General features: G+C 40.8%; 3 protein-coding genes across 3 annotated transcripts; 2 read left to right on the top strand and 1 right to left on the bottom strand.

Moving 5' to 3' along the window:
* The first annotated feature begins 277 nt into the window (after positions 1-277).
* Positions 278-7119, top strand: LOC117504764 (kelch-like protein 33). The gene is made up of 4 exons (XM_034164264.1): positions 278-1514; positions 4166-5105; positions 5208-5375; positions 6349-7119. The coding sequence occupies exons 1-4, from the start codon at positions 278-280 to the stop codon at positions 6869-6871; spliced, it is 2868 nt and encodes a 955-aa protein (XP_034020155.1). The 3' UTR covers positions 6872-7119.
* Positions 7120-16336: 9217 nt separating this feature from the next.
* cbln11 (cerebellin 11) lies at positions 16337-18991 on the top strand. The gene is made up of 3 exons (XM_034164546.1): positions 16337-16701; positions 17298-17417; positions 17952-18991. The coding sequence occupies exons 1-3, from the start codon at positions 16383-16385 to the stop codon at positions 18197-18199; spliced, it is 687 nt and encodes a 228-aa protein (XP_034020437.1). The 5' UTR covers positions 16337-16382; the 3' UTR covers positions 18200-18991.
* Positions 18992-19393: 402 nt separating this feature from the next.
* Positions 19394-24006, bottom strand: si:ch211-63p21.8 (kelch-like protein 33). The gene is made up of 4 exons (XM_034164995.1): positions 23157-24006; positions 21138-22086; positions 20865-21035; positions 19394-19985 (listed from the first exon to the last, which is right to left on the bottom strand). Exons 1-4 carry the CDS (start codon positions 23959-23961, stop codon positions 19466-19468), a joined length of 2445 nt encoding a protein of 814 aa, XP_034020886.1. The 5' UTR covers positions 23962-24006; the 3' UTR covers positions 19394-19465.
* Between the last annotated feature and the right edge of the window lie 11 nt (positions 24007-24017).

The raw sequence follows: 24017 nt of genomic DNA on the forward strand, positions 1-24017 counted from the left end.
CCTCCAGGCTTTACATCTTGAGGCTGGTGCCCTTAAACAGTTTAGAATTCCAGTTAGCTGTATATAGCAACATGTTCTTGTACACAGGACACACAGCCTTGAATATTCACATGCATGAGGAAAGACGCAGGACAGAGTTAACCAGCTGGCCGCAGGCGGAAGGAGACATTATGCACCACGAGAAGAAATCATCCAAAGATGGGATTATTACTGGAGCATCATTTTCTGTGCTTTTATTTTTGTTTTTGCCAGTTTGGTCCGAGTCCTACCGGGCTTTATGGCTGTAGCTGATCTATTCCCCCAGAAGGGGTGGAAGGAATGGAAGAGAGAGCTGGAGGAGGACAGGAGAAAGAGACGGAAGGAGAGGATGAGAAGGTGGGCTCAGATGGAGGTCAAGGAACAACCACATGCAAGAGTGAGTGAAGCAGAGGTTGAGGAACATGGTGAGATAGAGGAGGAAGAAGATGTGATGGAAAAGAAGGAGAAGCTCAATGAAGGTGGAAATGAGTTAGAGGAGAAGGTTAGTGAGAATGAGATGGGAGAGAAGGAGGTGAAGATGGTACAGGAAGAAAGCTGTGAAGATGACAACCCATCAGATAGGTTAGAATCTGATGATGAGTCCGATGTGTCAAGATTGGAGGATGAAGTACAAAAATATGCAGATGGATGTCAAAATGTTGACAGAGCTGAAGCTCAAGATGATGCTGAGCAACAACACGAGGACTCTGGGGAACTGGAATCTGCAGAGGGAAAAACCTGGAGTAATGATGATGTGGGACCTCAAACTTCTCCAGATGAAAGCAAAGAAAGTAGGGATCAAAGAAAGACAGACGATTGGAAGCAACCAGATGTTGGAGAAATTTGTACAGGAAGAAATGTAGAGCTTCCAGATAGTCAGGAAAAACTCAGCGAGGAAGAGTCTAAAGAAGGTGAGGAAACAGAAAGTTCAGGGGATGAAGACGGTGAAGAAGATGATGTGGTAAAGGTTTACCATAAAGGTGATTATTCCACAGACATATTCTCCACCCTGAAGGAGTTCAAGGACTCCTCCATTCTCATTGATCTCACGCTTAGCACCAGTGATGGGAAGAGCTTCCATGTCCACTCCTCTGTCCTGGCTGCGGTCAGCTCCCTCATCCGAAAACATCTGACTGATAATGTGAGAGACAACCTCAGTGACAGCAAAGATTGTGATATCAGTCATTTCTCTGTGTCTCTGGGTCCAGAGGTGGATCATGTAGGACTGGAGGCCGTGGTTGCGTTTTCCTACACTGGAGCTTTATCATCTCTGAACAAAGAGACAGTTTACAATATAAAGGCAGCGGCTCAAACGCTGGGCATCCCCAGAGTGCTGGATCTCTGCAGTGAGGAAGTGGAGAAGTCAGATCAAAAGAAAGAGGACAAACTGTCTTCAGCAGAGCAAAGGGCGATCAGTCTTCAGTCCATCAAAGAGCTCTGGGTGCACAGAGTGGGCTGTGATGTCATTCTGGATGCCAATGGAGTATCAATTCATGGTGAGGAGACATTATAGACCCACAGTACACCAGACAAGATGTCCAAGAGATCTATCCTGTAGGCCCCAAAGCTCCAGGTATTGTAGAGAGACAGGCACTATTAGCAGGTGAATCACCTCCAATTTGACCCTGAAAAAGCAGGACAAGGTTGATGTCCTCTGAACTCACCTGAGAAGGTTATAGGACAAACATGAATTGGTGAATGAATGTGCACATAATATTTCTTGCTTTGACCAGATTTGATCCAGAAAAAGTAGGTCAGGTTGTCATCCTCTGATCTCCAAGATGAACTTACAGTAGTGTTCAGAATAATAGTAGTGCTATGTGATTAAAAGATTAATCCAGGCTTTGAGTATATTTCTTATTGTTACATGGGAAACAAGGTACCAGTAGATTCAGTAGATTCTCACAAATCCAACAAGACCAAGCATTCATGATATGCACACTCTTAAGGCTATGAAATTGGGATATTAATAAAAAAAGTAGAAAAGGGGGTGTTCACAATAATAGTAGCATCTGCTGTTGATGCTACAAACTCAAAACTATTATGTTCAAACTGCTTTTTTAGCAATCCTGTGAATCACTAAACTAGTATTTAGTTGTATAACCACAGTTTTTCATGATTTCTTCACATCTGCGAGGCATTAATTTTGTTGGTTTGGAACCAAGATTTTGCTGGTTTACTAGTGTGCTTGGGGTCATTGTCTTGTTGAAACACCCATTTCAAGGGCATGTTCTCTTCAGCATAAGGCAACATGACCTCTTCACGTATTTTGACATATCCGAACTGATCCGTGATACCTGGTATGCGATACATAGGCCCAACACCATAGTAGGAGAAACATGCCCATATCATGATGCTTGCACCACCATGCTTCACTGTCTTCACTGTGAACTGTGGCTTGAATTCAGAGTTTGGGGGTCGTCTCACAAACTGTCTGCGGCCCTTGGACCCAAAAGAACAATTTTACTCTCATCAGTCCCCAAAATATTCCTCCATTTCTCTTTAGGCCAGTTGATGTGTTCTTTGGCAAATTGTAACCTCTTCTGCACATGTCTTTTATTTAACAGAGGGACTCTGCAGGGGATTCTTGCAAATAAATTAGCTTCACACAGGCATCTTCTAACTGTCACAGCACTTACAGGTAACTCCAGACTGTCTTTGATCATCCTGGAGCTGATCAATGGGTGAGCCTTTGCCATTCTGGTTATTCTTCTATCCATTTTGATGGTTGTTTTCCGTTTTCTTCCCTGCGTCTCTTTTTTTTTTTTTTTTGTCCATTTTAAAGCATTGGAGATCATTGTAGATGAACAGCCTATAATTTTTTGCACCTGCGTATAAGTTTTCCCCTCTCCAATCAACTTTTTAATCAAACTACGCTGTTCTTCTGAACAATGTTTTGAACGTCCCATTTTCCTCAGGCTTTCAAAGAGAAAAGCATGTTCAACAGGTGCTGGCTTCATCTTTAAATAGGGGACACCTGATTCACACCTGTTTGTTCCACAAAATTGATGAACTCACTGACTGAATGTCACACTACTATTATTGTGAACACCCCCTTTTCTACTTTTTTTACTAATAGCCCAATTTCATAGCATTGAGAGTGTGCATATCATGAATGCTTGGTCTTGTTGGATTTGTGAGAATCTACTGAATCTACTGGTACCTTGTTTCCCATGTAACAATAAGAAATATACTCAAAACCTGGATTAATCTTTTTAGTCACATAGCACTACTATTATTCTGAACACTACTGTATATCTCAAATATCGCGAGTCTGCAGTGGTTTGGTGCGGAGTAATCACATGGAGCCACGGACAGATGGAGCCCAGGTCTATAGCAAACACACCAAACCACTGAAAATACCAGGACATCAGTCCCACTACATTTGGGCACCACAGTTATGGTTTTGGGCTCCTTATGACATCATATGCACATGGAAGATCAATTTCAGCATTTATATCACAATATGGGTTTATAAGATTTACAGATTTCCCCAACTCTATCCTGAGATAGAGCCCCTCAGCCCCAACCAGTCCCAGCAGAAGACTGCCCCTCCCTGAGCCTGGTTCTGCTGGAGGTTTCTTCCTGTTAAAAGGGAGTTTTCCTTCCCACTGTCGCCAAGTGCTTGCTCATAGGGGGTCGTTTTGACCGTTGGGGTTTTTCTGTAATTATTGTATGGCTTTTGCCTTACAATATAAAGTGCCTTGGGGTGACTGTTTGTTGTGATTTGGCGCTATATAAATAAAATTGATTTGATTTTGATTTTGAGATTAAGGCTCATCCCAACTTCAATTAAGCTGAGGAAAGTGCCTCAACCTTCCATGTTCGCTGTTCTGCTGAGCCTCCACGGTCCCTCTCGGAACACAGAGGGGTCCTTTTGATTCCTCTCACAATGTTGATGACAGATGGTAACAATTTTGAAATAAGTCATGTCCACAGACAACACAAAAGATTGATTGTGAGTCCAATTTGGGAAAATGCCATCAGTTTAAATTAAAATATAAATTTTATATTGTAGGATTATTAAATGGACAAATTGAACAGCAAGAAAATATGTTCTTCACGTGGATATATATGAAAAAATGCTCTCTGTGCAAAATAGATGGACACCTGATTGTGAAAAAGGAGCTAATCATTTTCTCTCCAGTACACAGGGTCATCCTCGTGGCCAGCAGCGACTACTTCCGCAGCATGTTCACTCTGGGGATGAAGGAAGCGCGCCAGCGATGTGTAACCCTCCCCTTCCTGTTAGCGTCTGAGCTGGAAGTTCTGATTGGTTGCTCCTACAGTGGGATCCTGCCCCTCAGCTGGCAGTATGTCTTTGAGCTAACCATGACCTCCGTCCACCTCCAGTGCCAGCCTGCCCTTTCTTTGTGCCTCAGATTCTTGCAACAAGAAATAAACCCCGACTCTTGCCTGGACGTTGCATCTTTTGCGGAGGCGTATCAGATCTCTGACCTTGTTGAAGTTGCTCATGATTTTGTCTTGCGGCAATTCCAGAAGGTGGCATCCACCTCAAAGTTCAAAGATCTACCAGCAAAGCAGCTGTTGAAGTACCTGAACAGTTGTTCACTGTGTGTTCCATCAGAGCTTGTTGTCTTCAGGGCAGTGGTGGCTTGGATCCAAGCGAAGCCCAAGAAAAGACTGAAGCTTGCTAAAGAAATGATGGAAACAATCCACTTTCCCTTGATGACATGCAAAGAGTTTAAAGAGGTCCAATCTCTGAGCATGTGGTCTGATCACAGCCTGGCAGAATTCTATAACACCATTTTTGAAGACTTTTGCTCCAGTGAGATGACAACACAAAGTCCATGCCGCGTCTATCTCCCAAAAGAGAGCATCATCTTGGTTGGAGGCGATCAGATTTCTGATGACTTGAAGACACGCAGAATCAGCAGAGACATGTGGTTTGGGAATTCCCTGAAGAACCACACAGGGATAATAAAGGCCATGGAGTGGAGGAGGCTGGGAGAGATACCAGAGCCGGCGAGGTTTAGCCATGAGGTAGCAGTACTCGATGGACAACTGTACTTGTTTGGAGGAAAAAAGTACTATGGCACTGATGACACTCTAAATTCTGTTTACAGGTTGGTAATCTGGATCTCATCACCAGTAAATGTGGGATATCATCATCTGTGTTATTTTTTTTTTTATTAGCATTTCTATGGTCTTTTTTTTGTATTTGTCAGGTACAATCCTCTTCAAAACAGCTGGAACAGGCTCGCTGATATGCAGGAGAAGAGATGCCTTTTCTCTGTGGTTGTGCTCGATAGAGAGTTATACACTATTGGAGGATGGTGTGACCCCAACCACATGGAAAGTGTAGAACAATACTGTCCCACCGTCAACTCTTGGAGGTACATATGATGAAAGGAGTATTTATATTTTAATAACAGGGGTGTGATGAGCTGATATTGCAGATTAGTATCGGTCTGATATTGCCCAAAACTATTCAACACTATTGGACCCTGCTCTTGTGAATAATCTGACAAAGTGGGCTCAGAAGATCTGGAACTTCTTCCTCCATTGGTACAACAAAATAAGGGGAACAGCAGCCTAACAGTACAGCAACTCCGGTTTTCTAGAGCAGGGTCAACTCTGGAACAAAAAAATTTTCTTCAGAAATTTTACACAAATATGGGTCATATCTGCATTAATTCTGTGCTAGCAATGATCTAGATACAATGCAGAATACTTAGTAAATTAGAAAAGTGCAATGCAAGAAATTAGAGCAGTCTGAAGGACTATTTATGCGCCACATTAAATACAAATTTGTACATTTTTTTACAGCTTATGGATATAAACAAAGCAAAACAGTACCACCAGTAATTGTGGGATTGCTGTAGCCAAAGCCAAAGTTCAAGCAAGACACAACCCGAGGCAAAATGACACAATAAAGACATGGAGATTTGACTAGAGTTTTATGTATAGACAGACCGCCTCCATCTACACCACTGCCTGCACTTTTGTTTGATTTCAGGTGGAAACATTATTACAACCTCTTCAGCCATTCCCATCTTTGAGGTCAAAACCTTTCAAGAGGTTCCACAGTGCCCTCTGCTGGAGGGCCAAAATAAAAGACGCTAGGAAGTATGTGGGTGGTGACGGTTGCATAATTTAAAAAAGAGGATGAGATTTACAAAAGTAAATGGTGCATATTTGAAGCATTAGGTTGGTTCAGAATCTGTGGTGGGCACCTTGATTGAAGAAACAAGCTTATAATTTGTATTTCACTACTTAATATTGATACTTCTGTTGAATTCGTTTTTAAAATGTAAGCTGTACACATTCAAATTATGACAAAATATAACCGAAGCGTCAAACTTTCAGGTACACCCGGCCCTTGGATCACCCTCTTAGTGGCCATGTAGGAAAGGTTTTACAAGGCCAGATCTTCATCTCAGGAGGGAGGAACATCAACTCCCAATGTCTTGCATCCATGTTTGTCTACCACCCAGAAAGAGGAAGCACTTACCTTGCAAACATGAGGAATCCCCGGGCACACCACTGCATGGAGGCTCTGGGTGACCGCCTTTATGTCGCTGGTGGACTAACAACAGATGATAACATGTCTGTCAGGGACCTGCAAGCTTGTGAGGTTTACAGCTCAATCTGTGACTCCTGGACTACCATCATGCCTCTACCAGTGCCTCATGTCGGAGCAGGAGGTGCCATTTTGGAAGAAAAGTTTTATGTGCTTGGTGGGTACAGCCAGGAGGACTACAGTGACACAAAGATAGTCCATCGTTATGATCCCGCCACACAGCGGTGGGAGAATATGGGCAACATGCCTGACACCAACAATGACATACGAGCGTGTGTGTTGTGTTTACCGCCACATTTTCGAATTTAAGATGGATATGTTGGCACCTATTATCGCTTGATAGCAGGATTGAGTTGCGCCGAATTTGACATTAGTAGTATGCGTAAGTGCCAGTTGTAATGTTTACCAAATAGGGTTCCTCTGGAGATGATGTTAAAATGATTATCAACCTCACTGTAACTGAACATCTCTGTAATAAATATGACCTCAGTAGCAGAATACATGCATTGCATTTTAACATCGACATGGTGAGGACCTACAAAAAAAAAAAAAAAAAAATTATTTTCTCTACAAAAACATACAAAACTGCAGAAAAATAAAACCTTTATTGGTGCTCGGTTGATTTTGTCCAAAAGTCTGTAGAAGTATTTTTGGCACTAGTCTTTGGACACTGGAAATTGTGAAAGCACACAAGCAGCAATTACCTGAGAAGATGCCTCGATTTTCATCACAATTTTCCCGTCGTCAATCTTTCTATTCTCCTCAATGTTTTTCCTACTGTGTCCCTGCAATTTTTCAATAGGACAGACCTTCATGTTGTTAATAATTTTATATATCAATTAAATATTAACAGATAAAGCTTTTTACAAAGAGGCTTTACATGACTCACAATAAAAAGCACAAAATGAAGTATCTTCAGCAGGTGAGTATTAAGCAAACGTTACTGAATTTTAATAATAGAAATCACATACACACTGCATATGCTCAAGTCTTAAGTTGTATATTTGTGGTATTTCAGGATTTCGTGTAATCTTGTGTTACTCATGCACTTGCATTTGTTTACCCATTGTTTTGGTTGAGCAATATATTAAAGAAGTTCAATTAAATCAAACCGAGGCCAAACTAGCTGGTATAACCAGACCAGATCTCACTTGAAAAAGAATAACTGAGAAAGTCAAACATAATGGTCAAAACCAGTGAGTATTTAAAGATGCAGGCAAGAATTTGTCAAAAGAATGTTGATAAATTGCTCAAATACAACAGTCCTGAACAAATATGTCCTAAATTACCAGTGACCAATTTATCAGTTTATTAAAATCACTCGATGTAACCTGATGCCACCCATGCCAATGCAAAATCATCACTCACTTCATACATAAAATTTAAAGTTATATAACTGGGTTTGATTTTTAAATACCTGCTACACTTTGTTTCATGCTGTTCATGTTTATTTCAAAATTATATGCCAGCTATTCGATATTTTGATTAAAATACAACACAATTTTCACACACATAATCTGCTTTGCAATGTGTGTAATTTCAAATATTATATTACGTGAAAGCGTAAATACCTCAAAGTTGGAATACACCAGCATAACATTGAAAAGGCCTCAAAACTAGTTAGCTAGCTAAAGAAGCAAAGCTAGCTAATTCAGGTATCCTTGCAGCTAAATGAGCTAGCTAGCTTAAATTATCTCTAACAAACAGAAATAAAATTGCATTCATGTGATTGAATGATCTATACAACACCCTGGAAAGCATGATAATCCATAATAATAATAATAATGATAAAATCACAAATACTTTCCTCTCTGGATTTTTTTTGCTAGTTAGCAGCTTCAAGTATGTTCACCAACGTTTTGTCTCCAGCTGTAGGTTATGAAGCACATTCTGGTGCTACACACACAAGTGTGACATGCATTGCTTTTAAAAGGTGCTGTATTAAAAATGTGTGGACGTAAGATAATAAATAACTACAGTTTTGATGTGGGGGTGTTTATTGCAATTACCACGAAAGGCCACAAGGGGGTGCTGTTGCTACATTATAGAAGTCGTGGAAAGGGCATCTGTCAACTCAACGCCATAAGTGTGTAAAATGCAGATTTATTCTTCCACATGAAGTTCGTATTTTTCAATAAACGTTATGCTTTTATGTACGCTCACACCTAGCGTACTGATTGTAGATGATTTCAGCAGGTTTACACATTAAAAGCAGCTTTCACCGCAGCAAAGTGCAGTCATTTAAAATCTGAAGCTTTTCTCATTGAAAATAATGTCAAAGCAAAATAAATAAACAATAAAGTAAATAAAACATTTGAAAAAAAATCTAAGTAGCCTCTCCAAATGTGCAGATTAACCTCCTGTTCAGCTACATTTTTGCTGTAATTGCATCATAAGCATCAAAATATTTAATTCACCATAATTCTTTCATCACATTGTAGAATTTTATGATAATGAATGCTTCAAAAAACAAATATCCAACAAGAATTATTAAACAGCACATTAATTAAATACAAGCAACTTTAATATTTTTCGCACTTTAATACTTTGGCAATGGATAGGTTTTATTTAATGGGGCAAATCAACAACCCAGTCAAAAAGTCATGCTAGAGGTGGAAAAAAATAAAACAAACATCCTTGTTTTCTGCATAGTTCCCATTTTCAAAGGTAAGTGAGGCGAAACAAAACCTCTGCCAGGGCTATAGACGAGGAATGTAATCAAACAACCTCATCATGAGTGAGAGTTGTTTTATTTGTTCTAAGGAAACTGTACAACCCCAATGCCAATGAAGTTGGGACACTGCGTGAAATGTAAATAAAAACAGAATACAATGATGCGCAAATCCTCTTCAACCTATATTCAATTGAATATACCACAAAGACAAGATATTTAATGTTCAAACCATGCCCGTATATAGAGGGGATTCTCCCCCCAAGAATTCTGCTATTTTTTTTCTGATCTGGATATCAACGTTATGTATTTTCTTTTTATTGATAATAAGCAACAAGCACTAACTGTTACACAGCTATTATCACACACCCTCAAGTTTCAATTTCCTCTGCCAGAGTAATCCCTTAAGTGATGAAAGGGGAAACTGCTAGATAAACTTTTCCCATGGGGTTTGAGAATTTTTGCTCCCTGGTCCCTATCCTCCTCTGATATCAAACAGATTATTAGGCTTGTAAATACCCATGTAGACACACAATTACACTTGTCTGGTTTGAAAAAACATGTTTGTATGTATAAGCTGAGAAAAAAAGGGAGCTTCTCCTTCCTGTTGCAAATACTGTAAAGGTGCAAATATTCGCGTGGGATTTATTATGCAAATTTCGCGAGTTAAACAAGGTCGCCAAATTAAATACCGCTATTTTAATACATAATGTACATATACGTACATATTCATAATGTAAACGCAAATATTAATACCGCTAAATACGAGGTCTGTTAGAAAACTATCCGACCTTTTTATTTTTTGCAAAAATTATGTGGATTTGAATCATGTGTGCTTGCATCAGCCAAGCTCGAACCTTCGTGCGCATGCGTGAGTTTTTTCATGCCTGTCGGTTGCATCATTCGCAACCGACAGGCAGGTATAAAGTTTGCATTAATGTTATCTTGGTTCTTCCTGGGTGGTTCTTATGGCAACTGATCCAATCCCATGCAAGGACTATTTGTATATAAAAATGTATTTCCTAAAATGATACATTTTGGGTTTCAAATGAAATTTATGTAGCTTTTTACCCCTCGAAATCCTCAAAAAGCTTCTGCTTCGGGGGGCTTCGCCCCCCTGAGCCCCCCACAAGAGCATTGCCCCTCAACCCCACTGGGGGCCCTGCGGCACCCCCCCTTTCACATTCCTATATACAGCCCTGCAAACTGATAGACTTTTTTGTTTTTTGTGCAATTTTGCTCATTTTGAAATGGATGTCTGCAACACATTTCAAGAAGGCTGGGACAGGGGCTGGGAAAATTGATGAATGTTCAAAGAACACCTGTTTGGAACATTCCACAGGTGAACAGGTTAATTGGAAACAGGTGAGTGCCATGATTGGGTATAAAAGGAGCATTCCCAAAAGGCTCAGCTGTTCACAAGCAAAGATGGGGCTAGGATCACCACTTTGTGAACAACTGCATGAAAAAATAGTCCAACAGTTTAAGAACAATGTTTCTCAATATTCAATTGCAAGGAATTTAAGGATTACATCATCTACAGTCCATAATATAATCAGACGATTTAGAGAATATGGAGAACTTTCTACACGTAAGCGGCAAGGCTGAAAACCAACACTGAATGCCCGTGACCTTCGATCTCTCAGGCGCCACTAAACGGACAACATTGTGTAAAGGATCTTACCACGTGGGCACAGGAACACTTCAGAAAACCATTGTCAGTTAACACAGTGCAACTCAAAAGTCTACCATTCAAAGCGAAAGTCATACATCAACAACATCCAGAAACACCGCCACCTTCTCTGGGCCCAAGCTCATTTGAAATGGACAGACGCAAAGTGGAAAAGTGTGCTGTGGTCTGATGAGTCCACGTTTCAAATTGTTTTTGGAAATCGTGGACATCGTGTCCTCTGGACAAAAGAGGAAAAAGACCATCAAGATTGTTACCAGTGCAAAGTTCAAAATCCAGCATCTGTGATGGTATGGGGGGGGGGGGGGGGGGGGGGGTGTTAGTGCCCATGGCATGGGCAACTTACACATCTGTGATGGCACCATCAATGCTGAAAGGTACATCCAGGTTTTGGAGCAACACATGCTGCCATCTAAGCAACGTCTTTTTCAGGGACGTCCATGCTTATTTCAGCAAGACAATGCCAAGCCACATTCTGCACATGTTACAACAGCATGGCTTCGTAGTAAAAGTGTGCGGGTACTAGACTGGTCTGTCTGCAGTCGCCCGTTGATAATGTGTGGCGCATTATGAATCACAAAATAGGACAACGGAGACCCCGGACTGTTGAACAACTGAAGTCATACATCAAGCAAGCATGGGAAAGAATTCCACATACAAAGCTTCAACAATTAGTGTCCTCAGTTCCCAAATGCTTATTGAGTGTTGTTAGAAGGAAAGGCGATTTAACACAGCAGTAAACATACCACTGTCCCAGCTTTTTGAAATGTGTTGCAGGCATCCATTTCAAAATGAGCAAATATTTGCACAAAAACAATAAAGTTGATCAGTTTGAACATTAAATATCTTGTCTTTGTGGTGTATTCAATTGAATATAGGTTGAAGAGGATTTGAAAATCATTGTATTCTGTTTTTATTTACATTTTACATAACGTCCCAGCTTCATTGGAATTGGGGTTGTAGATGATTTTTCATGCTTAGGGCTGTTCAAGAATGTAATTTGTCTGATGTGTCTTTTGGTATATTTCTAGATGAAGTCTATTTATTTATTTACTTGTAGTCAAAATGGTTTTGATCTCAGAGAGCACATTATTTCAGCCTTCTCAACAGCCCAGCTGGCGTCATCTTAATGGAAAATGAGTAAATGACATTAATTTAGCTTGAAAACAAAATGACTCATGCTTAATTTAATTTAATTTAATTAGCTTATAATGCGCCAAATCACAGCAAAAGCCGTCTCAAGGCGCCTTACATAAAACAAGTCAACATAAAATTGAATAAATAATTAAAAATGAATAAAAAAATTAAAATACATAAATAAAAACAGAAGTAAAAGAATAAAACAAATAAAAATAAAAACTATTCATAAGAAAGAGAATAAAAATAGGTTTTGAGTCTTGACTTAAAAATGTCCACGGAATCAGACTGCCTCACGGTCGCAGGAAGACTGTTCCACAGGGTGGGTGCACGATACGAAAAGGCTCTTTGACCTGATGACTTCTTCTTCACCGTGGGAACACAGAGAAGTCCCGCATCCTGCGACCGCAAAGCCCGGGCCGGCACGTAGAATTCCACCAGATCAGCCAGATAAGATGGCGCCAGTCCATGAACAACCTTGTAAGTCATGCTTATAAGAGTCAACCTTATAAGTATGCTTGTTTATGTAATTAAACCACTGGTAACTACTATCGACTTTTCATTTTTTTTTTTTTCAGTTATTTATGTTTACTGCTGTATAGAGTTAGGGTAGAATCTCTAAATGTTGCCCATTGGTGGTGTTCCTCAGGGATGTGTTCTAGCTCCTGCACTGTTTCATACTAGCAAGGACTGGGTCTCAAACAGGGTTGTGAAAACCAGTGGTTAGGTGGCAGTGTTCATGAGGAAAGGATAACTGACCTGTGATGTTTGTGGAATCAGTGATTTTGTGGATCGGCTCTGATTAGAGCACGTGAGAATCTGAGTGTCTGGATCAAGGCTTCAATCCAGGCTTTCAGTGCCCTCTGGGACTTGACCTTGAGAAGTGCACCAGGACCTCCTTTGCTGTGAGGTGAGAACCACTATGCTGATCCTAAAAGGAAATGATGCATTAAATAAAATCTTTCAGTGTAATTGCAGTTGATCTGCTGCTGTTCTCTTATCATGCAAGATTCTTTACAGACATAAAAGAAACATAATCCTTTTTGCATGGTTCATTTTACTTTTCGTGTCCTCACAGAGGATTGTCTCACCTGATTGTGTATGAACCTGATTTTCGTGACCGTACATTGAGCTGGTGCAAGTCTTTGACCTTCCTGAAGCAGCTCCAAATCTACAAGGAGAAAGCATCTAACGTGCATGTTTTCTGGTGATGGGAGGAAACCATCAGAGACGTGGGAGAAGATGCAAACTCAACTAAAATAATACTTTCACATCAAAATATCAGTGGCCATGCAGAAAAAAAAAATACTTGTGATGGAAGCCACCAAGACACCAATGACAACGATGAAGGAGGTTCAAGCAGCTTCCAACAAATGTTGCATGGTTGCTTCTCCAGCCACAACTTTACTGTGGAGTGGCAGAAAGACTGAGAGAAACATTATTAAAAAGACATGGGAAACTGTGAAGTCCACTGGAAGAAGGTTCTAGAGTCTGATGAGACCAAATGTGCCATCAAACATGACCCAGTCACACACAGTCTTGAGCGTAGCTGCAGGACTTTGAAGGCTTACTAGTTCAGAGGGGAACACGACTGTAAGACGTTGCAGATTTGCTTTCAAGCAAAAAAACTACCAGTGACAAAACCAAATCTACACAGCAATGGCTTAAAAACATGTCAACATAAAATATTGATCAATTATTCCATTTTACATATTTTAGCTTAATTTAAATAATTTGTCTTCACTTGGAGATTAAAGATCATATTTTAAACAATTTTGTATAAATAAGCTTCAATTGTTTGTTTTTTTTAAATCAGGTAATTTTTAATAATCTTGTAAAACAATAAAAACATTTTATAAAGTTAGTACTGTATATAACTACTAAAAACATTATCAGTGCTAAATGTTTTTTATTATTATTATTTGTCCAGTTGAGGAAACATTATATCATAAGATGTAATGAGATAAGATTTGTCACACAATTCATTGTGAGTGAGTTTTGGAACGCCCATCAAAAGGTTATTGTTATGTGCCGACGCAGGTTGAGGAGCGGACCTGCGTCTGACTGAACCCAGCGCTAAAATAACCAGAAAGCGGTTCCAAAAACAAAACAATTTTATTTTCCCCCTTTTGTGCAATACTCTGTGTACAAACATAAAAGTGCATTTATCTGGCGGAGTGAAGGACGGCGCGCTCTCCAGCGCCCAAAGGGATCGAAGCCCGACGCTTCTGGACTCACGTTCACCGCCAAACACCCCCCAGGTGTACACGACAAACCGATTCTGTGAAGGATAGAAAAGGTGAGGTAAGTCAGCAGCTATAACTAATATCCTTCAAAGGCACACACTATCAGCAACACATTCAGGTCTGAATTTAAGCTTTATGTAAATGAGCAGCTTCTCACAACAGGTGGAGGATCATCAGTCCGCACGCCACGGCCGTGAGAAGCGAGCTGCACAATTCTCATCAATGTTCAAATATACTGCGTAACAAAATACCACATTACTATTAACATTTATTCAGACAATCAATCACCTCTGATGTGTGCTGACAGCATGTGTCCCTCACCCGTCCTCCTTCACAGGCACGATGTGTCAAACCCAGGCGCGGTCCTCAGCATCTCACAAACGAACATCACAAGGTCGAGTTCCCGGCAATTCTGCTTGAATCACACATGGCTTAAATGCAGAATGCCATCTCATTATCTGCTTCAGCTGAAAGCCTTTAAGGTTGCACGTGAGCATCATCCACAGGTGCTGCATATCACGTTGATGAGGGTGAAGGACTCTTCTGCCAGCACCTTCTCCACAGACAATAAATCAGTTTGCATACCACCTGGAGAGCAAAGAAAAGAAAAGAACACCAAAATGTCCAGCCAAACCCCCCCAACACACAACAGTTATCTTGGAACAATTTCTTTCACTGCTGTCAGACGTGTTTTTAAAATCTGTTTTTCCACTTCTTTGTTCCATGTAGACTTCTGACAACTTTCCAACCACTGATGTTCCTCATTCCAACCTCAGATGAGTGAACTAAGCAGGCGACACGACTAAGTGAATTTGCCGTCAGTCTCCTCCACCACAATAACGGCAGTGTCCAATATGACACTCCAAGTGTCTCAAAGTGCTTTTTTTTTCAGACTGGCATTATGTTGGACAAGACTGGCATTGTTTAAATGGGTCACTGCCCTCTCACATTCAACAATGCACAACATGATAAAAAGAGCTTTAAGGAAGAAGCAGCTTTGTGACATCTGATAAGACCTGTAAATGTTTTCTTCACTGGATGGTTTTCATTCCTGCCTTCTTTCCAAAATCAGTCATCAACCTGATAAAGTTGTTTGTGAATAACTGACGCGTGCAGCTGCCGTATAAAACAACTTTCAAGAAATCTTCAAGGGTTGTTCCTGTCCTTCGATTGGACTGGATCCCAATGCAACACCCGCTGTCTTTACTTGGACACAGTCAGGTCTTTCTGACCAGACTGTGTCCAAGTGAAGACAGTAGATGGACCATCAATACATAAACTCTGGTTTGATTCCAGGACTGTGTTTTAGCCTACCTGTCTGTGTCCTTGGACTAGACACTCAATCTGCATTGTTTCCGTCCAGCCAGCTGTCAGCATCTACATGTGTGATGCCCCGTCTTCCCCGTCCAGGGGCACTCGTAGACACTATGGTATCCCAGCACAAACACTGACCAGGGTGGACCTCAGGGCCTGTATGGGACTCACTTCTTATGTCAGTTAAGATTTTTCTGCAACTGTCCTACTCCAACGTCTGCCGGACGTTTACAGGTTTTGGCAGAATAAATTAAAAATGGACTGCATTTGTCTACAGCTTTTCCATCTGAACAATGACTCTCATTCGCACATGAGCATGCTCTCTCTCTCTCTCTCTCTCTCACACACACACACACACACACACACACACACACACACACACACACACACACACACACACACACACACACACACACACACACACACACACACACACACACACACGAGTCAGGCTGCTGCTAAACAAGGCGATCAGGAAGCAATTTGGGGATTTTTTTTTTTTTCTTAAAAAGTTGCTGATAATAAAAGCATTTTTTTTTAAATGGAAAAGTGCTTCCTCTTCTCTACAAAAAACAGAGAATAGAGAGTTGACAAGCAGGTTTTTAAAAATATTTCCTCGCACGATGAGGGAGTCCCCATGAAGGACATGAAGAACCCCTCCTGCTCTGCCCTCTCATTTATAAGGAGGAGACTCTTGAACCCACAGCACAGTCGCTTTCTCACTGCCGAACGGGAGCAGACCTCAACTTATTACCGCCAAAAATGATGTCAAAGACAGTCTTTCTTTTCATTTTATTTGGAGCTGCATCTTCCAAACTGCGATTTACACGAATATGTGATCCAGTGCCAGTAATCCAAGTAGAGCCAACAGATTGCTCAAACTATGAAAACACTGTTGACCTTGATACACGCCTGGAAAAACTGGAAAAAGAAGTCAGCCGCACAAAGTCAGATCTGGAAAACAAGGCAACTGAGATTTCCACGCTGCAGGAGGCAGTTCAGAGGCTGTCCACGTACAACACCGAGATCCAAAAGAGACTCAACTCAACTGAGCAACAACTGCAGAACACAATTGGAAATGGTAATTGTCTTTCTGTTCTTCATGCATTCATTCATTCATTCACATGTACACTGACCAGCCACTTTATTAGGTGCACCTTGTTGGGTTGGACCCCCTTTTGCCTTCAGAACTGCCTTAATTCTTGGTGGCATAGAAACATTCCTCTGAGATGTTGGTCCATATAGATAGTGACATCACACAGTTGCTCATTCGACCAGTCTGCCCATTCTCCTCTGACCTCTGACCTCAACAAGACATGTTGATCCACACAACTGCGGCTCACTGGATATATTCTCCTTTTCGGACCGTTCTCTGTAAACCCAGAAGATCAGCAGTTTCTGAAATACTCAGACCAGCCTGTCTGGCACCAACAAACATGCCACGTTCACAGACACGTAAATCTCCTTTCTTCCCTGTTCTGATGCGCAGTTTGACCTTCAGCAAGTCGTCTTCACCACGACTGAGTTGCTGCCACGTGGTTGGCTCAATAACTATTTGTGTTAACAAGTAGTTGAATAGGTTTACCTAATAGAGTGGCTGGTGTGTGTTTGTGTGTGTGTATCAAAGTCTTTACATAGTCACATCTGTGTAACAATGTTTGCTTTTTCCCCCTTTAGCTAAAGATAATGTGGCGTTTTCTGCAACGCTAATTGATCCTTACAGTCAAACTCAAAGAACCGATCTGATCTTCAGCAAAGTCGTGACAAATGTTGGCAATGCTTTCAGCCTCAAAACAGGTAAGTTCCCAAGCCTTGATTTTTTTCTTTATTTGGAGTAATAATGCTTTCATGCAATATAAGGTTTGAATAATACACATTTGAAAGTTTTTTTCTTCTTTATCAATGTCTGCAGAATTGTGTTTTCTAATAACATACAACAGTTTTGGCATAAAAAAAATGTCAATAATATTGAAAAGAAGTGGATGCATTTTTAAATTCAGGCTATGAAATGATTTCTAATTTTTAAATTACAACACTATGATTTTCATAAATTACAAAGTTCAGTAGATAAAATATACTTCTGACACAGAATTTTTCTTCATGACATGAAGACAAGAGGTGATTCAGTCTGTTTTTAGAGCATTCACAGTCATTTCCAATCAAATATTTTAATCATCTACTTTTCAGAATTTGCCGTTTTGTATGTGAGGGTTGAGAAAATATTTTTTTTTTTTCCCCCACAAAAACTGGTGTAAACATCTCAAAAACAGAATGCCATATCAAAAACTATGACCTCTTGTTGAAGTTCTGTGACATTTTGAACTCTTGCAGGAATCTTCGTTGCTCCGGTGGAGGGAGTCTACCATTTTTTCTTCATGGTAACCGGCAACAACAACATCAATTTAAGAGCCAGCCTGGCGAAGAATGGGTTTTGCATATACTGGACAATCCTACCAGCTGATCACGACTCGACCAACTGGGCAGTGAACCTTGAACTCAATAAAGGAGACAGGGTCAATGTGAGGCTGTGGCCGCAAGGTGTTGTGTCCTCAGCTGTCTTTAGTGGTTTTCGCATATAACCAGTTGTGGCAAAAAACAACAACAAATCATAATCATACAACTGTGGGCTGTTGATGAGGTTTAACTTGAAATCCAAATTAACTGTAAAAGCCTTATTTTAAAAAAGGTAATCCAAACTCTTTGAAACTTTATAAATTTAGGCTAAATGTGAATAAGATTTTGGTACATATATTTAAAACTCGAAACCAAATTAGTCACGGCTAATGTAAGACATTGTTCAGTCACTGTCAGAGCCAACGACTCTTTAATTAATACATCTTAAAGTTTTTATGTACGTTTTCTAACTGGCTAGCTAGCTGGCTAGCTGCAGCAAATAGCTATCCAATTATTTGAACAGAACGTAAATCTAAATTTCTTTTTTTTTTTTTCAAAAACTCATTCATTAAGTCTAAAAGTCACAAAAATTGGAGGGGGGGGGGGGTCAAAAACGGGGGATTTGAGCTAATAATTTGAAACACATGAACTGAACAAATCCTTATGTTTTAGAAGATGAACCCAGTTAAATATTCACATTTTTCCTTCATAAACATTGCAAATGATTGTATTTCAAAATCAGTTTTATGTCAATCAGCTAATCAGTTAATCAACTGCAGTTCAGCAGATGGATGCTATCTTTTATGATTGTGTTTTTGTGTATTTTTATGCTGGGATGATTCAAAGTTAATTGTCAGTAACACTTACATAAAGGTAAATACATTTATGGTCTTGTGTTGTTTTCTATCATTTGTAATAAACTAAATTATTTCTCAAATCTGCTTACAAAATGTTGATGTGGATTCACAAATAAAACTGTACAAAAAATATTTCTTTACATGGTCATTCTGTGTGTTTTCTCAAAATGGTTTGAAAGATCATACTTTATCATTTTTGCTGCCATATTTAGACATTTACAAAAAGGTAATATTACTATAATTCTTTTAGAGATATAGCCAATTTATAGATTCATACAATCTGTATTTTGTGAACTATTTAATTTGATAAAACACTGCTGAAACGCGCACAAAGCCACACTTTAGCAAAGAAAATTAAATTAACAGAAATTGATATTTGGCTTGTTTTATTTTGAAAAATCTTTCTGTTGGGTTTCACCTGTAATATTTTAAAATATTGACAATGTTTGACAGAACATGCTTGAAATATGCCCAAAGCCTCACTGTAACTTAAATATAAAGTTTGGTTATTGTAATTTTCTTTGACATGCATCGATTACCAAAACTCATTCTGTTGGCTTTCACCTGTAATGTTCTAGAATATTGACAGTCCTTCTACTGTCTAATGTGTTGTGGCAAATGGAGCAGACAGGCCCGTATGTCAGTGACAGCACCAGGCAATTTTCCCATGTTCTCCCATCGCTGCATGCTGGGATCAAACCGGTGGACCAGTCCAGATTCACTGTAGTCCTCTTGGCAATATCCTCCCAGGACATAGATCTTGTCCTCCAGGACAGCTGAGGCAGCACCAACATGGGGTACAGGCAGCGATGCAAACATTGTCCAAGAATCGCACACAGGATCATAGATTTCACAAGTTTGTTGGTTGGTGTAGAAAGTCCTCAGGTTACACACTCCACCAGCCACGTAGAGACGGCCGTGCAGGGCCTCCATGCAGTGCTGGGCCCGATCATGGGTCATGTCTGCCAGGTAGGTGGTTCCCCTCTCTGGGTGGTACAGGAACATGGAAACCAGACACTCATACTTACAGTTGAAACCTCCAGAGATGAAAATCCCGCCTTGTTTGACAGTGATGGCATAGCCGCTCAGAGCCCGGTCCAGGGGCTGGACAAAGCTGGTGAAAGTCAAACATGGCAGGTAGCAAGTATAATTAAACCACTATGACAATGTGTCCACATAAAACAGCTGACATTGGTGGACAGTTAGAGAATTGTTCTGCATGTATCTCTCTTTTATTGTTTACCATGAATCTGGTTAATTATATTATTTGATATTTAGTGTATTTTTTATGTGCTATCCGAGTAACTTTTCTTCCCCCTGCCATAGTAAGTCCCTGCGGCTGCTTCCTCGTTTTTCACTTGGGGTCGAGAGCCAAGGTGGATTTGCATGTTGATTTTGGCACAAGATTTACACCAAATGCCCTTTCTAATGCAATTCCACATTACATGGAGAAATATGGCAGGGATGGGGTTTGAACTGGGAACCTTCCACATTGAAACCAAGTACATTAACCACTTGGCTACCGACCCTTTCTTCCCACTGCCATAATGTATTTTGTGTAATAAAGTATTACTCTAAAGGAATTCACATAGTTATGTTATTTGAGTATTTCTTGTTGTCCATGTCTATGGACACATAGTCAGTGCATTATAAAATTGAAAAAAAAAATCATGAATTTGGCATAAATTCCGATAAAACTGAGAATGATAAAACTTTAGTCTTGGTCCTTGATGAGAGCTTTCTCTATCATCCTGCAGTGACACCATGTGGCAGTTGGAAGTAACTACAAAAACAGCATATAGTTCATGTAGTCACATACTGTGATTTCATTTTGGGAGTAGGTTTTCAGGGATGTTTAAGTTATAATTAATATATATGTTTCTTGCTTCATTATGTCGACTGTCGACTTTCATTAATTAGAAAGTCGACATTCTGGAGATGATGAAGCCATGTTCAGTGTCAGAATTTACCTTTCTTGATGTTTAAAACTTACCTCCAGGAGTCTGTGTGTGCGTTGTACATTTCCACGCTGTCTACGTTCGTATTTATCTGTTTGTCTCCACCAATGGCATACAGGCAGTCTTCTTGTGCTACCACGGAGAAGTTACTTCTAAACTCATTCATATCAGCAAGTCTCTTCCAGCAGTCTGTCAAAGGGTCGTAACTTGATTGTATGTGAGAGAGAGATAAAGACTTAGAAAGTAAGAGCTCAGATTCAACGTTACAGACAGTTGGACCAAAGTCATGTATTATGGTTGGACTTTACCTGTAGGCAGATTTCATGACGTCATCTTTGGTGTAGAAATGACATCCTCCCACTACGTACAGTTTTCCCTTCATAACTGCAACTCCATGTCTGAACGTCGGGTTGTCTGGCAACTCACAGAGCCTCCTCCACTCAATGTACTTCACTAACCCTGTGCCACTGCGTAGAGAGTTGGAGAACCACAGTTCCTTGCTTGGTATTCGTTGACCCACATCTGGGGACAGCAGGTCCCCCCCGACTACAACTAGAGGATCTTTGGGTCGCCTTATCCGACACCGATCTTCCGAAGTTGTAAGCGTAAAACCAAATTCCTTAAGAGCAGATCCATAGAGTTCCACCTCCTTGTTTCCAGTGCATTCCAAGTGCAGGTTAATGGCTCTGACCTCCCTAAACTCCCGAAATGTCATAAGGGGGAATCGGACTTCAGACATTAATGAGCCAGCATGGCCTAGTCTTTGATCAGGATCAGCTTCCAGCCAAGAGATTACAGCTCGAAATACAGCCAACTCCGAGGGCGCACACAGAGCATCACAGCGGAGGAACGCAAGGAGCTTCTCTGCTGGCAGGTCCTGAAATTTCTTTGTGGCTGACACCTCCCAGAAGTTCCTCAGTACAAAGTCACTGGCTTCCTCAAAAAGTTCTGACATCCCATAGGCTTCAGCAAAGGATGCCACGTCCAGGCAGGAGCTTGCATCCATTTCTTGTCGCATGAAGTCGAGACAAAGGGAGAGGGCATCCTGGAACTGTAGCTGGAGGGCAGTGCAGGTGATCTCAAAGATGCAGTCCCAGCTGAGTAGAAGGGTCCCGCTATATGAGCAGCTAATCAGAGCCTCCAATTCAGAAGCCAACAAGAAGGGAAGAGCAACACATGTTTGATGGGATTCCCTCATCCCGCTGGTAAACATACCACGGAAGTAGTCACTGCTTGCAGCCAGGATAACTCTATGGACTAGAAGAAGACAGCCAAAAGAATTACCATGCCAACAAATTATGGTATTTTCCAGACTATAAGTCCCACAGGAGTACCGTACCAGGGCGAGTTCAGGAACAGACAGGGACTCAGTGTAGGACATGTGCACACCACAGCCTCTGCTGTTACTTAACATAAAAAGTAAGTCACTTTGGCTGCTCCACTGTTTTCACTCGGGGTCACCACAGCAAATCCAAGGTGGATCTGCATGTTGATTTGGCACAAGTTTTATGCCAGATGTCCTTCCTGACACAACTCCACGTTACATGGAGAAATGTGGCAGGAGTGGGGTTTGAACCAAGTACCTTCTGCTCTGAAACCAAGTGCACTAACCACTTGGCCACCCCCCTGTGAACATAAGCATTTAAATAAATTTTTTTTTTAAAAAAGCAAGTTGGACAAATAAATGTGTAATGGAACAGACAATGGATGCTTTTTGTTGCCGCTCGGACAAAAGAAGGACACTGATTGCTGGCCAACAGAAACATGGAGAAGTGAACAGTGGATTTAAGCAGGAAACACTCAGTTTGTGGTGTGTACCATAAGAAATGTTCAATTTTAAAAATAAGCAAAATAGGCAACACATTGGATGTTATCTGATGCAGTGGAAACACAAACACATGTAGTGTGCTTTTCTGATTGGCATTTATTCATTTATGAAGTTTAAAGTTTATTTTATTTAGCGTTTTAATTTGTGGTAAAGCTCGATATAAATAATTATTAATAATGAACATGTGCTTTTTAGGTGTATAAATCCCAAGATGTCCAAAACTATATAAAAAAAAAAGTGACAATCTGGAAGTTATGGTGCAGAAAACAATACTGATCTTAGTTTGTGTATTCATGAGGGTCTGGCTACAGACAGTGTAGAAAGAGGAGGTCTCCTCCTGACCAGAAGCACGTGACTTCCACCCTTGGAATTTTTTTAGCAGTTATTTGTGTGATTGTCAGCTTTCATGTTTTTGTCTGTGGTGAAGGTCACATTGTTAATAGTCCAGGGTGGAGCTCCACTCTCTCAAATGGCTGCAGCCAGACTTTTGTCTACTCACCGTGGAATAAAGTCCCATCCACATCCAAAGTCACGTCACAGCCAACTCTGTCTTCCCACAATTGTGCAATAGATTGAAGATTACTCTTCTTCTGCTCCAGTGTGGAGACCAGCTTGTCTTCTCCATCAGCACTTCCTCTGTCCTTCAACCTTTCTGCATCATTGCAGAGATCCAGCACTCTGGGAACTCTGAGTACAAGAGCTGCAGACTTAATTTGGTCCACAGTGTCTTTGGTCAAAGATGACACAGCACCCGTGTAGGCAAACTCCAGAACTGCCTGCAGCCCAACATGATCTACCTCAGGACCCAGAATCACTGACCACCTGTTGTCTACTCCTTTGCCATCATTTGTTCTTTCATCACTTTTCTCTCTTAGTCTCTCCTGGATGAAGGAGCTGACAGCAGCCATGACAGGGGAGTGGACATGGACACAACTCCCAGTGTCAAGGCTCAGAGTCAAATCTGTGAGAAGAGAGACATCCCAGAACTCCTTCAGGACCTGGAATACCTGTCTGGGATAGGTTTCAGACTTGTATATGCGGGTGTTTTCCTGGTCTTGGAATTCCTCCTCGTTTTCTCCATGAGCAGGGTGAACATATTTCACCCCCATGTCCGTCCTTGCTGTCTCACCCCGCCCACTGACCAACCCCATCCTGGAGTCATTGTAGGCCACAATCCACCTCAGCTCTCGCTTATCTCTTTCCATCGCCTCTCCACCTTCTTCAATTGCTCGTTTCTTCCTCTCTTTCTCTCTCCTCCATCGTTCTTCCCATTCCATTGGTAGGTACTGCCTCGTGAACTCCATGCCCGTGGATATTTTGGACTTTTTAGATTATGTATAATAATGGCATCCAACAGTGG

Source organism: Thalassophryne amazonica, chromosome 23 (genome assembly GCF_902500255.1).
Source record: "Thalassophryne amazonica chromosome 23, fThaAma1.1, whole genome shotgun sequence".
Classification (NCBI taxonomy): domain Eukaryota; kingdom Metazoa; phylum Chordata; class Actinopteri; order Batrachoidiformes; family Batrachoididae; genus Thalassophryne; species Thalassophryne amazonica.